General features: G+C 28.7%; 1 protein-coding gene across 1 annotated transcript; it reads left to right on the top strand.

The window, feature by feature from the left end:
* Nucleotides 1–6,989: 6,989 nt before the first annotated feature.
* On the top strand, nucleotides 6,990–8,478 carry LOC119770128. Its single transcript, XM_038264480.1, has 3 exons — nucleotides 6,990–7,055; nucleotides 7,115–7,518; nucleotides 7,917–8,478. Exons 1-3 carry the CDS (start codon nucleotides 6,990–6,992, stop codon nucleotides 8,476–8,478), a joined length of 1,032 nt encoding a protein of 343 aa, XP_038120408.1.
* Nucleotides 8,479–21,149: the final 12,671 nt, after the last annotated feature.

The raw sequence follows: 21,149 nt of genomic DNA, 5'->3' as shown, positions 1-21,149 counted from the left end.
GCTTACGAAGTCAACTGTCTACCTTAACCCGTAGTAGGTCCTCGGTAGAACGGATGCCTTGAACCTCTCGGTTTCCGTAGCTAGGCGGTGTCGTAGTCGTGGAACAATCGCGCCCGGTGGAATCGGTGGTTTCGATGCACCGTCCGACGTCGCAATCAATCCTTCCACTATTTGGGAATTTCCTTTGCTGAAAAACAATCCTGTGTCAGCCTTTTGTAAATAGCATTCCCATCAAACAACTCCCGCAACATACCGATTCTCCGATTCCTGTTCCAGTAAGCCAGCTGGTGGCAGATCTTCCTTGGTTTACCAAAGGTGTCCGTTTTGATCGGTGCTAGAGACGTTTTCTAGCAGCGGCGGCTGCGAGTCTGCCAAGCCGTCCCTAGTGAATATTCCATCTTCTGGGGCAAACGAGCAAACCTGTTGTCGGGAAAATAAATCAAAATAAATTATTTAGTTTTAAATTCTAAATAAAGTTCATTACTCACCATCAATTTTGTAAAAAAAAAACAACGCACTTTTTCATTTAAAAAAAAACAACAACCTTGCAAACACGTTCCGCCAGGTTCCGATTAGCAAGGAAAATGTTTGACGTTTGCGCGTTATGGAAAAATGAGAGAGTGTGAGTGGGCCATGAAGGAAGCATAGAGGTGTGTGTGCAACAAAAAAATTGAAACTTTTGAGGATTGTGTCTGAACTGGCACTGGCGATGCCCGATTATCGCCCGCAGCCCCTAACGTTAGAGTGGGAGAGTGAGATTCTTGTAGGAAATTTAATTTCCTCTCACACACACACGCACACATGGAAAGCCACAGTTTGCGCACCAACTTGGGAGGTTGGTTTGTCGTAGTGGTGCTCTGCATCGTAGTCTCGTGCGGTCCCGTTTAGTGCAATAAAAATCGCCGAAAATTCGTTCGATCGCGACCGTGTGGTACCTGCCGAATCAGGTCGTGACCGGGAACCATTTTCGAGTGTTGTCCTGACGCGGGAATCTGTGACCAAGCGAAAAGTGGCCACAAAGTTCTGGTTCCCCGCGAGTGTAAACAAAGTGATGTAACCTTTTGAAAATCGGTTTCAATAAAATCATACTCGAACCACACCAAACCAGCTTGATTAAAGGAAGATTGTAATATATTGTCAGTAAATGTTTAAATGTGCAGTATTTGTTGTTCTGTGTTTACACTTTGAACATATGATATTTCATGTTTATCGAGCGTCCAGGTTGGTGTCTGTCAGATTTAGGAGTTTTGTTATTTATTAAATTATTTATTTATCTATTTGTTATTTGTTATTTATTACTTATTTATTATTCAAAATTAGCATGCAATTAAAATTAGGAAAAAGGCCTTTTGTATCTGAGACACCAACCCATATGAATATTGTTCACCCCACCCTGCAAACACCAGAGCAGTTCTCTAGGATTTCGGTCATTCGATTTTTTTGTATTTTTAATCCGACTGAAACTTTTTGGTGCCTTCGGTATGCCCAAAGAAGCCATTTTGCATCATTAGTTTGTCCATATAATTTTCCATACAAATTTGGCAGCTGTCCATACAAAAATGATGTATGAAAATTCAAAAATCTGTATCTTTTGAAGGAATTTTTTGATCGATTTGGTGTCTTCGGCAAAGTTGTAGGTATGGATACGGACTACACTAGAAAAAATAATACACGGTAAAAAAAATTTGGTGATTTTTTTATTTAACTTTTTGTCACTAAAACTTGATTTACAAAAAAACACTATTTTTAATTTTTTTTATTTTTTGATATGTTTTAGAGGACATAAAATGCCAACTTTTCAGAAATTTCCAGGTTGTGCAAAAAATCATTGACCGAGTTATGAATTTTTTAATCAATACTGATTTTTTGGTGGGTCTCGTGGCGCAGGGGTAGCGGCTTCGGCTGCCGATCCCGATGATGCTATGAGACGCGGGTTCGATTCCCGCCTTATCCACTGAGCTTCTATCGGATGGTGAAGTAAAACGTCGGTCCCGGTTTCTCCTGTCTCGTCAGAGGCGCTGGAGCAGAAATCCCACGTTAGAAGAAGGCCATGCCTTGGGGCGTAGTGCAATAGTTTCGTTTTGATTTTTTCAAAAATCGAAATTTTGGTCGTAAAAATTTTTCAACTTCATTTTTCGATGTAAATTAAATTTGCAATCAAAAAAGTACTTTAGTGAAATTTTGATAAAGTGCACCGTTTTCTCAAGTTATAGCCATATTTAAGTGACTTTTTTGAAAATAGTCGCAGTTTTTCATTTTAAAATTAGTGCACATGTTTGCCCAGTTTTGAAAAAATAAAAGGCCAAACATTCAATATTACGCCCTTTAAAATGTTAGTCTTGATTTGAAAATTTTGAAAATATTTTTTCGAAAAGATCGGAAAATTTACAATTGTTTCATATATTAACATTGAAAATCGGACCATTATTTGCTGAGATATTGACGATAGAAAAGTGGGTTGTTTGGGTGAAACTTAGAAACATCAATTTTCCTGTTTTTAAACCTTGTTGCAATATCTCAGCAACTAAAGGTCGTATCAACAAAGTCCGAATAAGCAAAATATAGAGAATTTTCTCAGCTTTTCAAAAATATTTTTTTCAAAACTGGGCAAACATGTGCACTAATTTTAAAAAATGAAAAACTGCGACTATTTTCAAAAAAGTCACTTAAATATGGCTATAACTTGAAAACGGTGCACTTTATCAAAATTTCACTAAAGTACTTTTTGATTGCAAATTTGATTTACATCGAAAAAGAAGTTGAAAATTTTACGACCAAATTTGATTTTTTGAAAATCAGTATTGAAAAAAATTCATAACTCGGTCAATGATTTTTTGCACAACCTGGAAATTTCTGAAAAGTTGGCATTTTATGTCCTCTAAAACATATCAAAAAATAAAAAAAATTAAAAATAGTGTTTTTTTGTAAATCAAGTTTTAGTGATAAATAGTTAAATAAAAAAATCACCAAATTTTACCGTGTATTATTTTTTCCAGTGTAGTCCGTATCCATACCTACAACTTTGCCAAGACACAAATCGATCAAAATTCCTTCAAAGATACAGATTTTGAATTTTCATACATCATTTTGTATGGACAGCTGCCAAATTTGTATGGAAAATTATATGGACAAACTAATGATGCAATTGGCTTCTTTGGGCATACCGAAGGCACCAAAAAAGTTTCAGTCGGATTAAAAAATACAAAAATTAAAATTGAAGAAAAAAGACCGATTTCGTAGAGAATTGCTCACCATCATCATCACCGTACGTCAGTGTCATCGAGCTGTCACCGATCCCCGTGGCAAAACAGGAAACAGTTCTGGAGGGAACAGCTAGGCGGCGCATAAATACGGGTAGACGATGGTGTCGGCCTCTTTTGCTTTTTTCGGTCCGGAGTGGTGAAGATCAGTGGTCGCCCCGAAGTCGTCCGTCACCACACGACACGGGAAGAATAGTTCGCGTGTGAATTTGAAAAATCTAATTAAAATTTACAAAAAACGTTGATTACAAAACAGTGAAGTGCCACAACAAATTAAAATCAACTAGCCTAAAAGTACGGATCGGAATGTGACGGCACCACGGACGGTTAGAAGGACACCACAACACGTTAAAAATTCCTAACCGAGTTAGGTCCCTCCGGTCATCTCGTACGGATCCGAGCGAGCGTGGTGCAAAGACAGAACCTGCAGTGAAGTGAAGTGAAGTGGTCGGGACTGGCCGCACGAAGCACTGCGGTGCTGAGTGCCGAGGTACAACGTCGAATCTGTTGGCCAGCCCCGAGTCAAAGACTCCCCCAGTGGAACCTCGCTCGGATCGACCACTTCCCCCCCCTTTCGCGCGTGCACCACCCTCCGGACCCGCGAACTCGACCCTCCGCTACAAATAGGGTCCGCGATCACGTGTTTTGGCGGTCTCCTTCTGAGACCGCGCCGACACCAATCTGTGGTCCCTCGCGAAGCCAAGAAGAAGACGCCCTCTCGGCGGTCCAACCGGACCCGCCGTTCGTTCCTCCTGTTCCGGAACCCGACCAGCAGCAGCAGCCATGACAGCGACGCAACAAGCCGGCCACCGAGCATCAGGATCCCAACGATAAAACGCATGCATGCAAGTACCGTACAAAAATACACGTTAAAATTGGATTCCCCCGTCTTTCCCTTAATTTATTACCCCTAAAAGTTCTTAAAATTATTGAAAGTCTTAAAATCTAAATAAAAAGTTAAAATGTGGTCTCAATCAAGCTGTGTTTGTCCTATTTATTTAAAATCCTAAATATTAGTCTTTGGTTGAAAATTAGTGTGGTTCACGTGAGTATGAAATGTTTGTCTTTGTGTGAGAAATCTCCGGGTAGATACGTGTGCCGCCCTATGGAGCAATCCCCCTAAGGGACTCCATGTGGTCGTCTCATATATTTAACCCCAGAATAGTTAATGACTATCAGTGATCAGTGAAGTGGTGGCATCATCGGCGCAAGAAGGGTCATCGTCGTCATCACCCCTTTGTGCTACAAGCAAGCCACACAGTCGAGTGCCTCGATCGGGTCGCGCACGAAGTGCGTCACATAGACGAACATTGAAGACGCGACACACATATTTCTCGAGCGTTGGTCGTCGAAAAATGTGGAAGTTTTGAGAAAAAGTGAAGTGCACGGAAAAGAGCGAGCAAGCGTAGTAACTGCGGCGACAAGGCTACAGCTGGCCTTGCAGCTTAGGTGGTAGTCCACCGCGAGGCTAGGGCTCCTTAGGCTAGCCACTTATGGAGCCCGAAAGTGGACTGAGGGCTACTGAAACCGCAAGAAGGAAAAAAGTTTGGAGGAATGGAACAACCCTTGGCATGAAAACACGGACACGAATCGGAACATGGAATGTACTGACGCTTGCCCAGGCGGGTAAGTTGGGAACGCTAGGGAGGGAAGCAGTTCGGCTCAAGCTAGAAATCTTGGGTCTGAGCGAAGTCCGTTGGCCGGACTCAGCAGAGCACAAGATGCCTACCGGGCAGGTTCTGCTGTACTCTGGCTTGCGAAGCGAAAACGCTCAACGTGCCAACCGGGTACGGGGAGTAGGCTTCCTGTTGAGCCCAAATGCACGTTCGGCGCTCATTACATGGAAGCCAATAAACGAGCGGATAATCGTGGCTAGATTCAGGACGCGGGTCAGAAACCTGACTTTCGTTCAAGTTTACGCGCCGACGGATGCTGCCGACTTGCAGGAAAAGGAGGAGTTTTACAGTCAACTGAGCGGAGTTGTCAACGAGATCCCGAAGGGTGACATCCGAATCTACGCAGGCGACTTCAACGCGAAGATAGGCTCTGACAACACAGACCTGGAGCGCATCATGGGGCCCCATGGTCTTGGAGAAATGAGCGAGAACGGTGAGCTGTTTACAGAGTTCTGTGGTAACCAAGACATGGTGATTGGGGGATCACTCTTTCCCCATCGCTCAGTGCACAAAGTCACGAGGGTGTCACGTGATGGAAGAACGGAGAATCAGATCGACCACATCTGCATCAGCCGGTGGGTCTCGTGGCGCAGGGGTTGATTACAAAACAGTGAAGTGCCACAACAAATTAAAATCAACTAGCCTAAAAGTACGGATCGGAGTGACGGCACCACGGACGGTTAGAAGGACACCACAACACGTTAAAAATTCCTAACCGAGTTAGGTCCTCCGGTCATCTCGTACGGATCCGAGCGAGCGTGGTGCAAAGACAGAACCTGCAGTGAAGTGAAGTGAAGTGGTCGGGACTGGCCGCACGAAGCACTGCGGTGCTGAGTGCCGAGTGGTACAACGTCGAATCTGTTGGCCAGCCCCGAGTCAAAGACTCCCCAGTGGAACCTCGCTCGGATCGACCACCCTTTCGCGCGTGCACCACCCTCCGGACCCGCGAACTCGACCCTCCGCTACAAAAAGGGTCCGCGATCACGTGTTTTGGCGGTCTCCTTCTGAGACCGCGCCGACACAATCTGTGGCCCTCTGGGGCGAAGCCAAGAAGAAGACGCCCTCTCGGCGGTCCAACGGACCCGCCGTTCGTTCCTCCTGTTCCGGAACCCGACCAGCAGCAGCAGCCATGACAGCGACGCAACAAGCCGGCCACCGAGCATCAGGATCCCAACGATAAAACGCATGCATGCAAGTACCGTACAAAAATACACGTTAAAATTGGATTCCCCGTCTTTCCCTTAATTTATTACCCTAAAAGTTCTTAAAATTATTGAAAGTCTTAAAATCTAAATAAAAAGTTAAAATGTGCTCTCAATCAAGCTGTGTTTGTCCTATTTATTTAAAATCCTAAATATTAGTCTTTGGTTGAAAATTAGTGTGGTTCACGTGAGTATGAAATGTTTGTCTTTGTGTGAGAAATCTCGGGTAGATACGTGCCGCCCTATGGAGCAATCCCCTAACTCCATGTGGTCGTCTCATATATTTAACCCCAGAATAGTTAATGACTATCAGTGATCAGTGAAGTGGTGGCATCATCGGCGCAAGAAGGGTCATCGTCGTCATCACCCCTTTGTGCTACAAGCAAGCCACACAGTCGAGTGCCTCGATCGGGTCGCGCACGAAGTGCGTCACATAGACGAACATTGAAGACGCGACACACATATTTCTCGAGCGTTGGTCGTCGAAAAATGTGTTTTTGAGAAAAAGTGAAGTGCACGAAAAGAGCGAGCAAGCGTAGTAACTGCGGCGACAAGGCTACAGCTGGCCTTGCAGCGTAGGTGGTAGTCCACCGCGAGGCTAGGGCTCCTTAGGCTAGCCACTTATGGAGCCCGAAAGTGGACTGAGGGCTACTGAAACCGCAAGAAGGAAAACAGACTGGAGGAATGGAACAACCCTTGGCATGAAAACACGGACACGAATCGGAACATGGAATGTACTGACGCTTGCCCAGGCGGGTAAGTTGGGAACGCTAGGGAGGGAGGCAGTTCGGCTCAAGCTAGAAATCTTGGGTCTGAGCGAAGTCCGTTGGCCGGACTCAGCAGAGCACAAGATGCCTACCGGGCAGGTTCTGCTGTACTCTGGCTTACGAAGCGAAAACGCTCAACGTGCCAACCGGGTACGGGAGTAGGCTTCCTGTTGAGCCCAAATGCACGTTCGGCGCTCATTACGTGGAAGCCAATAAACGAGCGGATAATCGTGGCTAGATTCAGGACGCGGGTCAGAAACCTGACTTTCGTTCAAGTTTATGCGCCGACGGATGCTGCCGACTTGCAGGAAAAGGAGGAGTTTTACAGTCAACTGAGCGGAGTTGTCAACGAGATCCCGAAGGGTGACATCCGAATCTACGCAGGCGACTTCAACGCGAAGATAGGCTCTGACAACACAGACCTGGAGCGCATCATGGGGCCCCATGGTCTTGGAGAAATGAGCGAGAACGGTGAGCTGTTTACAGAGTTCTGTGGTAACCAAGACATGGTGATTGGGGGATCACTCTTTCCCCATCGCTCAGTGCACAAAGTCACGAGGGTGTCACGTGATGGAAGAACGGAGAATCAGATCGACCACATCTGCATCAGCCGGTGGGTCTCGTGGCGCAGGGGTAGCGGCTTCGGCTGCCGATCCCGATGATGCTATGAGACGCGGGTTCGATTCCCGCTTTATCCACTGAGCTTCTATCGGATGGTGAAGTAAAACGTCGGTCCCGGTTTCTCCTGTCTCGTCAGAGGCGCTGGAGCAGAAATCCCACGTTAGAGGAAGGCCATGCCCCGGGGGGGCGTAGTGCCAATAGTTTCGTTTCGCATCAGCCGCAAGTGGAGAAGAAGCCTGCTTGATGTGCGGAATATGCGCAGCGCCGACATTGCATCCGACCACCACCTCGTTGTCGGCGAAATACGACTACGGGTAGCGCGTGTCGTACGGCAAGAGGAGAAAGTCGGTTGTAGGTTCAACGTGCAACGTCTGTCGAATCCCGAAGTAGCCAGGGCTTTTGTCGGCGAGCTCAAGCCCGAGCCTTGGAGATTCCGGACAGCACTGTTGAAGAGGAGTGGCAGTTCATCAAGGACGCCTTCGCTGTTACCGGCGAGAATACTCTGGGGATGCTGCGAACTCAGAGGAAAGAGTGGATTTCGGATGCCACCTGGGATAAGATAGAGGAGAGGAAGCAGGCTAAGGCTGCCATTGTTAGCGCAAGGACGAGAGCGACGAAGGCACGTACCCGCCAAACGTACGCCGAACTGGAAAAGGCTGTTAAGCGCTCTTGCAGGGGGGACAAGAGAGCCTGGACGGATTCCCTTGCCGACGAGGGAGAGAAAGCTGCTAACAATGGCGACATGCGCCTCCTCTACGACATTTCGCGACGTTTGTGTGGTGCCAGGACGAATACGCGCATTCCGGTGAAAGACAGGAGCGGTCAGCTGATTACCGATCCAGCTGATCAGCTTAAACGATGGTTCGAGCATTTTGAGCAGCTGCTACAATCTCGCATCCACGTCCAAGCCCTCAGTACCATCCGCAAAATGTTAGGCGGATCAACCAGGTGAACTCAAGTCCACCTACGCTCAGGGAGATTGAGGAAGCCGAAAGGTATGAAGTCTGGAAAAGCGCCAGGGATAGATCGGATCTCCGCAGAAATGCTCAAAGCTGACGCTCATTTGTCAGCTCGGATGCTGCATCGGCTTTTCAGCAAAATCTGGGACACCGCGACTTTTCCGGTCGACTGGATGCAGGGCATTTTGGTGAAGGTTCCCAAAAGGGTGACCTCACCAACTGCGACAACTGGCGTGGCATCACGCTGCTGTGCATAGCTCTAAAGGTCCTATGCAAAGTGATCTTGTGCAGGATCAAATCGAAGATCGACGAGTCTCTTCGACGGCAGCAAGCAGGGTTCCGCAGTGGCCGATCATGCGTGGATCACATTGTGACACTCCGTGTCATCCTCGAACAGGTCTCCAGCCGATTAGGATGGAGCATCTCAACGACCTCGACTTTGCGGATGACATTGTGCTGTTCTCGCAGAGAGGAAACGACATGCAGAACAAGCTGGATGACCTAGCTGCATGCTCCTCGGCGGCGGGTCTGAAAGTCAATGTCTCCCAAGACCAAGTCGATGGCAGTGAACACGGAACGCGCCCAGCTCTTCCAGCAGTTTCTGCTGCCCCTGCAGCAGGTTCAACAAGAGCTGGTTCCCCGAGGTTACAGGTGCCGGGGCCGGCGCCGCAGGTGGAGTATCTGGCATCGTGCAGAATCCTCGTGGCGAGAAAGGTGTCGTAACCTCAATCCACAGTTCATCTCGATTTTTGCGCTAGCGCGCCGCACTTTCGGGCCGAATTTTGATTCGCGCAGGACGGCCTCGTAGCCAAAATGCTGTGATCGGGAGCAAAAGAAAAGTACCGCGACTACGTTTTACAATTAGATTTTTATTGCACGTCCGGCTAGTTCGGGCTCGGTCAATTAATGAAATAATAAAATTATAAAATTATAAAATTATAAAATTATAAAATTATAAAATTATAAAATTATAAAATTATAAAATTATAAAATTATAAAATTATAAAATTATAAAATTATAAAATTATAAAATTATAAAATTATAAAATTATAAAATTATAAAATTATAAAATTATAAAATTATAAAATTATAAAATTATAAAATTATAAAATTATAAAATTAAAATTATAAATTATAAAATTATAAAATTATAAAATTATAAAATTATAAAATTATAAAATTATAAAGTTATAAAATTATAAAATTATAAAATTATAAAATTATAAATTATAAAATTATAAAATTATAAAATTATAAAATTATAAAATTATAAAATTATAAAATTATAAAATTATAAAATTATAAAATTATAAAATTATAAAATTATAAAATTATAAAATTATAAAATTATAAAATTATAAAATTATAAAATTATAAAATTATAAAATTATTCAATTAATTCAATTATGAATAATCAAGACAATGAGTTATTTTGAAGTATAACAAATTATCATAATCCATTTAGGAAAATTATTTCTTTAACTAAGGCATAGCAAGAGTAAGAAAAACTATAAAAAATTACAGAAATTAGAAAGCAATACTAGATCACAGAAAATTTATCCTTTGTAGATGTGTTTGATCAGTTCCCAAGGGCCAGGAATTCTGCCTTGTTCGGCAGCTCCAAAACCGCGTCATCATCTGCGAGAGCAAAGAACTCCGCAGGGTGAAGAGATCTTCCCGGTGACTTCTTGCTGGGCCGTACTGCCGCTACCGGCAGCGACCACGCTGGCGAACGAACGAACCAGGAGGGAACGCTGAGTTTTCCGCTGGAACCGTACGCTGTCCAGCTGCAGGAACGGCTGCGCTCGTACTTCGCTGAGGAGGGTGGGACGCTTTCTTTTTCTTCCTGCTCCTCGAGGTAGGCCTTGCGCGCGACGCATCCGCGGTAATTGCCGGTATGGTTGCCGTCACAGTTCGCGCACTTTACGCGGCTTGGTTTGGTCTGCCTTGTCCCCAAGTCCGCCTTTCGTGGCAGTGCGCACGCCTCCGAGAGGTGTGACTCACCGCACTTCACGCAGCGGGGCCGGAGGTTGCAGTTCCGCGAGCCGTGGCCGAATTTCTGGCAACGGTGGCATTGCGCTACGTCCGTCGGGTTCTTGGTGTAAAACCGCCAGTTTACCCAAAAACCGTCCAACGTTTTAGTCCGCCGCAGGTCTTGGATCTTGACGGTGCCGCGGTCGAAGTACAACAGGTACACACACACTGTACCTGTTACCGTTGTCTTGCGCGAGAGCACTTTAATCTCCGCGGTTTTATTCCGGCGTCCGAAAGGTGACCCTTCAGGTCGGAGATCGGACGGTCTTGATATCCTGCAAGACGACCTTAACAGGGGCTTCTCGGGGTTGAATGTGTAGAAGTTGAAGTTGCTACGCTTCAATTCTTCAAACACCAGGTCGAAATTCTTTTTGGTCAGTGTGATCACTTGCACTGCCGACTTACCGATTTTCAGACAATATCCGAGGCCTTCCAGCAACTCGTCAACATCGTCCGCTAACGTGTCCAAAACAAAAATTGGAGGTGGTCTACGTTCCGCTGGAGAGTTGTTCTTTTTTGACGTCGGCACTTTTTTCCGTGCACGACCATCATCGTCGTCGTCGTCGGTAGTGCTGCTACCGTCAGAGTTGTTATTTTCTTCGTCGTCGCTCAGCATCTGGAACTCGTTCCTGATGGGGATGTTGGCGGATGTTGATGTGCCACTGGTCGTGGCACCGGAAGTACCGGAACGGGTTCGCACTGGTGATCTTGGGACATATCCAGGATGTAGTAACTTTTGTCGATGCCTTCAGCGCTGACGCCCCTGCGCGATGGCGGCCGACACGGCGTTGGTTTGTTTACCTTTGCACACGGCCGGTAGACGAACTTCGCGGGTTTTCGAGGCCGCACTCGAACTGCCACGGCCACGGCCGGCCTTTGGCATGCTGGAGAAGCAAACTCGCGGGTAACCACAATCAATTACGGCGAAAAAAATCGAAAAAACGATGGAGCACTGAGCACTAGCTGCATGCTCTCGTGCGTACACGGAGGGAGCTCGATTATAAAATTATAAAATTATAAAATTATAAAATTATAAAATTATAAAATTATAAAATTATAAAATTATAAAATTATAAAATTATAAAATTATAAAATTATAAAATTATAAAATTATAAAATTATAAAATTATAAAATTATAAAATTATAAAATTATAAAATTATAAAATTATAAAATTATAAAATTATAAAATTATAAAATTATAAAATTATAAAATTATAAAATTATAAAATTATAAAATTATAAAATTATAAAATTATAAAATTATAAAATTATAAAATTATAAAATTATAAAATTATAAAATTATAAAATTATAAAATTATAAAATTATAAAATTATAAAATTATAAAATTATAAAATTATAAAATTATAAAATTATAAAATTATAAAATTATAAAATTATAAAATTATAAAATTATAAAATTATAAAATTATAAAATTATAAAATTATAAAATTATAAAATTATAAAATTATAAAATTATAAAATTATAAAATTATAAAATTATAAAATTATAAAATTATAAAATTATAAAATTATAAAATTATAAAATTATAAAATTATAAAATTATAAAATTATAAAATTATAAAATTATAAAATTATAAAATTATAAAATTATAAAATTATAAAATTATAAAATTATAAAATTATAAAATTATAAAATTATAAAATTATAAAATTATAAAATTATAAAATTATAAAATTATAAAATTATAAAATTATAAAATTATAAAATTATAAAATTATAAAATTATAAAATTATAAAATTATAAAATTATAAAATTATAAAATTATAAAATTATAAAATTATAAAATTATAAAATTATAAAATTATAAAATTATAAAATTATAAAATTATAAAATTATAAAATTATAAAATTATAAAATTATAAAATTATAAAATTATAAAATTATAAAATTATAAAATTATAAAATTATAAAATTATAAAATTATAAAATTATAAAATTATAAAATTATAAAATTATAAAATTATAAAATTATAAAATTATAAAATTATAAAATTATAAAATTATAAAATTATAAAATTATAAAATTATAAAATTATAAAATTATAAAATTATAAAATTATAAAATTATAAAATTATAAAATTATAAAATTATAAAATTATAAAATTATAAAATTATAAAATTATAAAATTATAAAATTATAAAATTATAAAATTATAAAATTATAAAATTATAAAATTATAAAATTATAAAATTATAAAATTATAAAATTATAAAATTATAAAATTATAAAATTATAAAATTATAAAATTATAAAATTATAAAATTATAAAATTATAAAATTATAAAATTATAAAATTATAAAATTATAAAATTATAAAATTATAAAATTATAAAATTATTGCGCCTTTCAGCAATTTCTAGAGTTTGTGTCAATCGTGCTAGGCCTAGATTTTTTCATCACACTGCTTTGCAGGACTGAGAACTGTCAACTTTGCGCACTTTGCACCGTGCTAGAGTGCTGCGGGAAAATTTTCATCACAGTTGGCAAACCGAATTTCCATCACACCATCAAAACAAAACAAGTGTACTACATCGACTTCTGACCACAATCTAGTCATCAAGCTGTGGCCGAGGCAGATAAGTCATTGAGATGGTCTGTTAAAGGTTCCTGGATCGATTCTGTGGTTGCCACTGTTAGGTTTTTTGGTGGATTATTTTTTCTATTGAGTTCGAGGCATAATTCTATCGACCATCTCGAGCTATGTTCAATGAGTCAGTAACGGTACCATTATTCTCACGGCCCGAGGCCGAATTGACTAAAAACCAATGGATGGTAGACGAAAGAAGTTTTTTATTTTTCAGTAAATCAGTACTAAATAATTTTAACTACCGTATCGAAAGACTTTATTAGACAGGATTACATGTAATAAATAGCATTGGTAAAAGTTTGAACAAACTCCAGGGTAGCCAATGATAACAAATCGCCATCTCCGACAGCGAAACTCCGACATCTGTCTATCTCGGATTGATCCGCATGGGTAGCTTGAATCCCGGGCAGTTGCTTCTGCCCGCCGTCTGTCACCTTCCCATCCCCTTCCCCAGGACCATAGAGGACGATAATTACTGGCCTTCATCGCTATGAAGGACTCCTCTTAGCAGCGCCGGATCAGCCGGATGTTGTACCGATCCAACAAGTAGTGAAGACTATCGCTGGTTGTCCGCCCAGCAAAAAGACAAAGATTCACCGTAAGTCAAGATCCCCTGCAACACCGCTGCATCCCAGTGCCGAAGACGATTTACAGTCGAAACAAGTTGTTGTCCCTCCACTTAGCCGGTTCAAACACTTTTTCTGAGCTGGACGAGCTTTCTGAACCAAAATAAACAAATAAATAAACAGCCTGCCATAGCAACGGATATCATCGTCATCACTGTGAAGAAAATCACTGTGATGAAAAAATACTGTGATGAAAATAATTGCGCAAGACTCTAGTAAATTGCAAAATGCGCAATATAAAATTATAAAATTATAAAATTATAAAATTATAAAATTATAAAATTATAAAATTATAAAATTATAAAATTATAAAATTATAAAATTATAAAATTATAAAATTATAAAATTATAAAATTATAAAATTATAAAATTATAAAATTATAAAATTATAAAATTATAAAATTATAAAATTATAAAATTATAAAATTATAAAATTATAAAATTATAAAATTATAAAATTATAAAATTATAAAATTATAAAATTATAAAATTATAAAATTATAAAATTATAAAATTATATCCAGCTCCATCCGTGTACGCACGAGAGCATGCAGCTAGTGCTCAGTGCTCCATCGTTTTTTCGATTTTTTCGCCGTAATTGATTATGGTTACCCGCGAGTTTGCTTATAGCATTATAAAGGCCGGCCGTGGCCGTGGCAGTTATAAAATTATAAAACCCGCGAAGTTCGTATACCGGCCGTGTGTATAAAAGGTAAAAACCAACGCCGTGTATAAAATTATCGCGCATAAAAGCGTCAGCGCTAAAATTATCGATTATAAAATTATAAATTATAATATGTCCCAAGATCAAAAGTTATAACCCGTTCCGGTATAATTCCGGTGCCACGACCAGTGGCACATCAACATTATAAAATCCCCATCAGGAACGAGTTAAGATTATGAGCGACGACGAAGAAAATAACAACTTACGGTAGCAGCAATACCGACGACGACGACGACGATGATGGTCGTGCAATTATAAAATTATAAAATTAAAAAATTATAAAATTATAAAATTATTTAATTATTTGTTTTAAAATTATAAAATTTAAAATTATAAGGCCTATAATATTATAAAATATAAAGTCGGCAGTAAAATTATAAAATTACCAAAAGAATTTAAACCTGGTGTTTGAAGAATAAAATTATAAAATTATAAAATTATAAAATTAAAATTATAGAAGCCCCTGTTAAAATCGTCTTATAAAATTATAAGATTATAAAATCTAAAATTATAAAATTATACGCCGGAATAAAATTATAAAATTAAAATTATAAAATAATAAAATTATAACAATTATAAAATTATAAATTTAAAATTCGAAAATTATACCGTCATTATAAAATTATAAAATTAAAAATTATAAAATTATAAAATTATAATTTTAAACCAAGAACCCGATTATAAAATTATAAAATTATAAAATTATAAAATTATAAAAATATAAAATTATAAAATTATAAAATTATAAAATGCGGTGAGTAAAATATATAAAAGTATAAAATTACGAAAGGCGGAATTATAAAATTATAAACCAATAAAATTATAAAATTATAAAATTATAAAATTATAAAATTATAAAATTATCGCGTATAAAATTATAAAATTATAAAATTAGGAAGAATAAAATTATAAAATTATAAAATTATAAAATTAGAAATTATAAAATTGGAAATTATAAAATTATAAAATTATAAAATTATAAAATTATAAAATTATAAAATTAAAAATTATGCCGGTAGCGGCAGTAAAAATTATAAAATCACCGGAGAAATTATAAAATTATAAAATTATAAAATTCGCATAAAATTATAAAATTATAAAATTATAAAATTATAAAATTATAAAATTATAAAATTATATGATTAAAAATATAAAATTATAAATTACCTGTGATAAAATATAAAATTATAAAATTATAAAATTAAATTATAAAATTATAAAATTATTTTTATAAAATTTTAAAATTATAAAATTATAAAAAATAAAATTATAAATGGATTATGATGCAATTATAAAATTATAAAATTATAAAATTATGTTATAAAATTAAAAATAATCATTGTATAAAATTATTAAAATAAAAAATTATAAAATTATAAAATTATAAAATTATAAAATTATAAAATTATAAAATTATAAAATTATAAAATTATAAAATTATAAAATTATAAAATTATAAAATTATAAAATTATAAAATTATAAAATTATAAAATTATAAAATTATAAAATTATAAAATTATAAAATTATAAAATTATAAAATTATAAAATTATAAAATTATAAAATTATAAAATTATAAAATTATAAAATTATAAAATTATAAAATTATAAAATTATAAAATTATAAAATTATAAAATTATAAAATTATAAAATTATAAAATTATAAAATTATAAAATTATAAAATTATAAAATTATAAAATTATAAAATTATAAAATTATAAAATTATAAAATTATAAAATTATAAAATTATAAAATTATAAAATTATAAAATTATAAAATTATAAATTATAAAATTATAAAATTATAAAATTATAAAATTATAAAATTATAAAATTATAAAATTATAAAATTATAAAATTATAAAATTATAAAATTATAAAATTATAAAATTATAAAATTATAAATTATAAAATTATAAAATTATAAAATTATAAAATTATAAAATTATAAAATTATAAAATTATAAAATTATAAAATTATAAAATTATAAAATTATAAAATTATAAAATTATAAAATTATAAAATTATAAAATTATAAAATTATAAAATTATAAAATTATAAAATTATAAAATTATAAAATTATAAAATTATAAAATTATAAAATTATAAAATTATAAAATTATAAAATTATAAAATTATAAAATTATAAAATTATAAAATTATAAAATTATAAAATTATAAAATTATAAAATTATAAAATTATAAAATTATAAAATTATAAAATTATAAAATTATAAAATTATAAAATTATAAAATTATAAAATTATAAAATTATAAAATTATAAAATTATAAAATTATAAAATTATAAAATTATAAAATTATAAAATTATAAAATTATAAAATTATAAAATTATAAAATTATAAAATTATAAAATTATAAAATTATAAAATTATAAAATTATAAAATTATAAAATTATAAAATTATAAAATTATAAAATTATAAATTATAAAATTATAAAATTATAAAATTATAAAATTATAAAATTATAAAATTATAAAATTATAAAATTATAAAATTATAAAATTATAAAATTATAAAATATAAAATTATAAAATTATAAAATTATAAAATTATAAAATTATAAAATTATAAAATTATAAAATTATAAAATTATAAAATTATAAAATTATAAAATTATAAAATTATAAAATTATAAAATTATAAAATTATAAAATTATAAAATTATAAAATTATAAAATTATAAAATTATAAAATTATAAAATTATAAAATTATAAAATTATAAAATTATAAAATTATAAAATTATAAAATTATAAAATTATAAAATTATAAAATTATAAAATTATAAAATTATAAAATTATAAAATTATAAAATTATAAAATTATAAAATTATAAAATTATAAAATTATAAAATTATAAAATTATAAAATTATAAAATTATAAAATTATAAAATTATAAAATTATAAAATTATAAAATTATAAAATTATAAAATTATAAAATTATAAAATTATAAAATTATAAAATTATAAAATTATAAAATTATAAAATTATAAAATTATAAAATTATAAAATTATAAAATTATAAAATTATAAAATTATAAAATTATAAAATTATAAAATTATAAAATTATAAAATTATAAAATTATAAAATTATAAAATTATAAAATTATAAAATTATAAAATTATAAAATTATAAAATTATAAAATTATAAAATTATAAAATTATAAAATTATAAAATTATAAATTATAAAATTATAAAATTATAAAATTATAAAATTATAAAATTATAAAATTATAAAATTATAAAATTATAAAATTATAAAATTATAAAATTATAAAATTATAAAATTATAAAATTATAAAATTATAAAATTATAAAATTATAAAATTATAAAATTATAAAATTATAAAATTATAAAATTATAAAATTATAAAATTATAAAATTATAAAATTATAAAATTATAAAATTATAAAATTATAAAATTATAAAATTATAAAATTATAAAATTATAAAATTATAAAATTATAAAATTATAAAATTATAAAATTATAAAATTATAAAATTATAAAATTATAAAATTATAAAATTATAAAATTATAAAATTATAAAATTATAAAATTATAAAATTATAAAATTATAAAATTATAAAATTATAAAATTATAAAATTATAAAATTATAAAATTATAAAATTATAAAATTATAAAATTATAAAATTATAAAATTATAAAATTATAAAATTATAAAATTATAAAATTATAAAATTATAAAATTATAAAATTATAAAATTATAAAATTATAAAATTATAAAATTATAAAATTATAAAATTATAAAATTATAAAATTATAAAATTATAAAATTATAAAATTATAAAATTATAAAATTATAAAATTATAAAATTATAAAATTATAAAATTATAAAATTATAAAATTATAAAATTATAAAATTATAAAATTATAAAATTATAAAATTATAAAATTATAAAATTATAAAATTATAAAATTATAAAATTATAAAATTATAAATTATAAAATTATAAAATTATAAAATTATAAAATTATAAAATTATAAAATTATAAAATTATAAAATTATAAAATTATAAAATTATAAAATTATAAAATTATAAAATTATAAAATTATAAAATTATAAAATTATAAAATTATAAATTATAAAATTATAAAATTATAAAATTATAAAATTATAAAATTATAAAATTATAAAATTATAAAATTATAAAATTATAAAATTATAAAATTATAAAATTATAAAATTATAAAATTATAAAATTATAAAATTATAAAATTATAAAATTATAAAATTATAAAATTATAAAATTATAAAATTATAAAATTATAAAATTATAAAATTATAAAATTATAAAATTATAAAATTATAAAATTATAAAATTATAAAATTATAAAATTATAAAATTATAAAATTATAAAATTATAAAATTATAAAATTATAAAATTATAAAATTATAAAATTATAAAATTATAAAATTATAAAATTATAAAATTATAAAATTATAAAATTATAAAATTATAAAATTATAAAATTATAAAATTATAAAATTATAAAATTATAAAATTATAAAATTATAAAATTATAAAATTATAAAATTATAAAATTATAAAATTATAAAATTATAAAATTATAAAATTATAAAATTATAAAATTATAAAATTATAAAATTATAAAATTATAAAATTATAAAATTATAAAATTATAAAATTATAAAATTATAAAATTATAAAATTATAAAATTATAAAATTATAAAATTATAAAATTATAAAATTATAAAATTATAAAATTATAAAATTATAAAATTATAAAATTATAAAATTATAAAATTATAAAATTATAAAATTATAAAATTATAAAATTATAAAATTATAAAATTATAAAATTATAAAATTATAAAATTATAAAATTATAAAATTATAAAATTATAAAATTATAAAATTATAAAATTATAAAATTATAAAATTATAAAATTATAAAATTATAAAATTATAAAATTATAAAATTATAAAATTATAAAATTATAAAATTATAAAATTATAAAATTATAAAATTATAAAATTATAAAATTATAAAATTATAAAATTATAAAATTATAAAATTATAAAATTATAAAATTATAAAATTATAAAATTATAAAATTATAAAATTATAAAATTATAAAATTATAAAATTATAAAATTATAAAATTATAAAATTATAAAATTATAAAATTATAAAATTATAAAATTATAAAATTATAAAATTATAAAATTATAAAATTATAAAATTATAAAATTATAAAATTATAAAATTATAAAATTATAAAATTATAAAATTATAAAATTATAAAATTATAAAATTATAAAATTATAAAATTATAAAATTATAAAATTATAAAATTATAAAATTATAAAATTATAAATTATAAAATTATAAAATTATAAAATTATAAAATTATAAAATTATAAAATTATAAAATTATAAATTATAAAATTATAAAATTATAAAATTATAAAATTATAAAATTATAAAATTATAAAATTATAAAATTATAAAATTATAAAATTATAAAATTATAAAATTATAAAATTATAAAATTATAAAATTATAAAATTATAAAATTATAAAATATAAAATTATAAAATTATAAAATTATAAAATTATAAAATTATAAAATTATAAAATTATAAAATTATAAAATTATAAAATTATAAAATTATAAAATTATAAAATTATAAAATTATAAAATTATAAAATTATAAAATTATAAAATTATAAAATTATAAAATTATAAAATTATAAAATTATAAAATTATAAAATTATAAAATTATAAAATTATAAAATTATAAAATTATAAAATTATAAAATTATAAAATTATAAAATTATAAAATTATAAAATTATAAAATTATAAAATTATAAAATTATAAAATTATAAAATTATAAAATTATAAAATTATAAAATTATAAAATTATAAAATTATAAAATTATAAAATTATAAAATTATAAAATTATAAAATTATAAAATTATAAAATTATAAAATTATAAAATTATAAAATTATAAAATTATAAAATTATAAAATTATAAAATTATAAAATTATAAAATTATAAAATTATAAAATTATAAAATTATAAAATTATAAAATTATAAAATTATAAAATTATAAAATTATAAAATTATAAAATTATAAAATTATAAAATTATAAAATTATAAAATTATAAAATTATAAAATTATAAAATTATAAAATTATAAAATTATAAAATTATAAAATTATAAAATTATAAAATTATAAAATTATAAAATTATAAAATTATAAATTATAAAATTATAAAATTATAAAATTATAAAATTATAAAATTATAAAATTATAAAATTATAAAATTATAAAATTATAAAATTATAAAATTATAAAATTATAAAATTATAAAATTATAAAATTATAAAATTATAAAATTATAAAATTATAAAATTATAAAATTATAAAATTATAAAATTATAAAATTATAAAATTATAAAATTATAAAATTATAAAATTATAAAATTATAAAATTATAAAATTATAAAATTATAAAATTATAAAATTATAAAATTATAAAATTATAAATTATAAAATTATAAAATTATAAAATTATAAAATTATAAAATTATAAAATTATAAAATTATAAAATTA

Source organism: Culex quinquefasciatus, chromosome 1, assembly GCF_015732765.1.
Source record: "Culex quinquefasciatus strain JHB chromosome 1, VPISU_Cqui_1.0_pri_paternal, whole genome shotgun sequence".
Taxonomy (NCBI): domain Eukaryota; kingdom Metazoa; phylum Arthropoda; class Insecta; order Diptera; family Culicidae; genus Culex; species Culex quinquefasciatus.
Note: the sequence above shows the minus strand (reverse complement) of the source record. Positions and strands in the feature narration are given on the sequence as shown.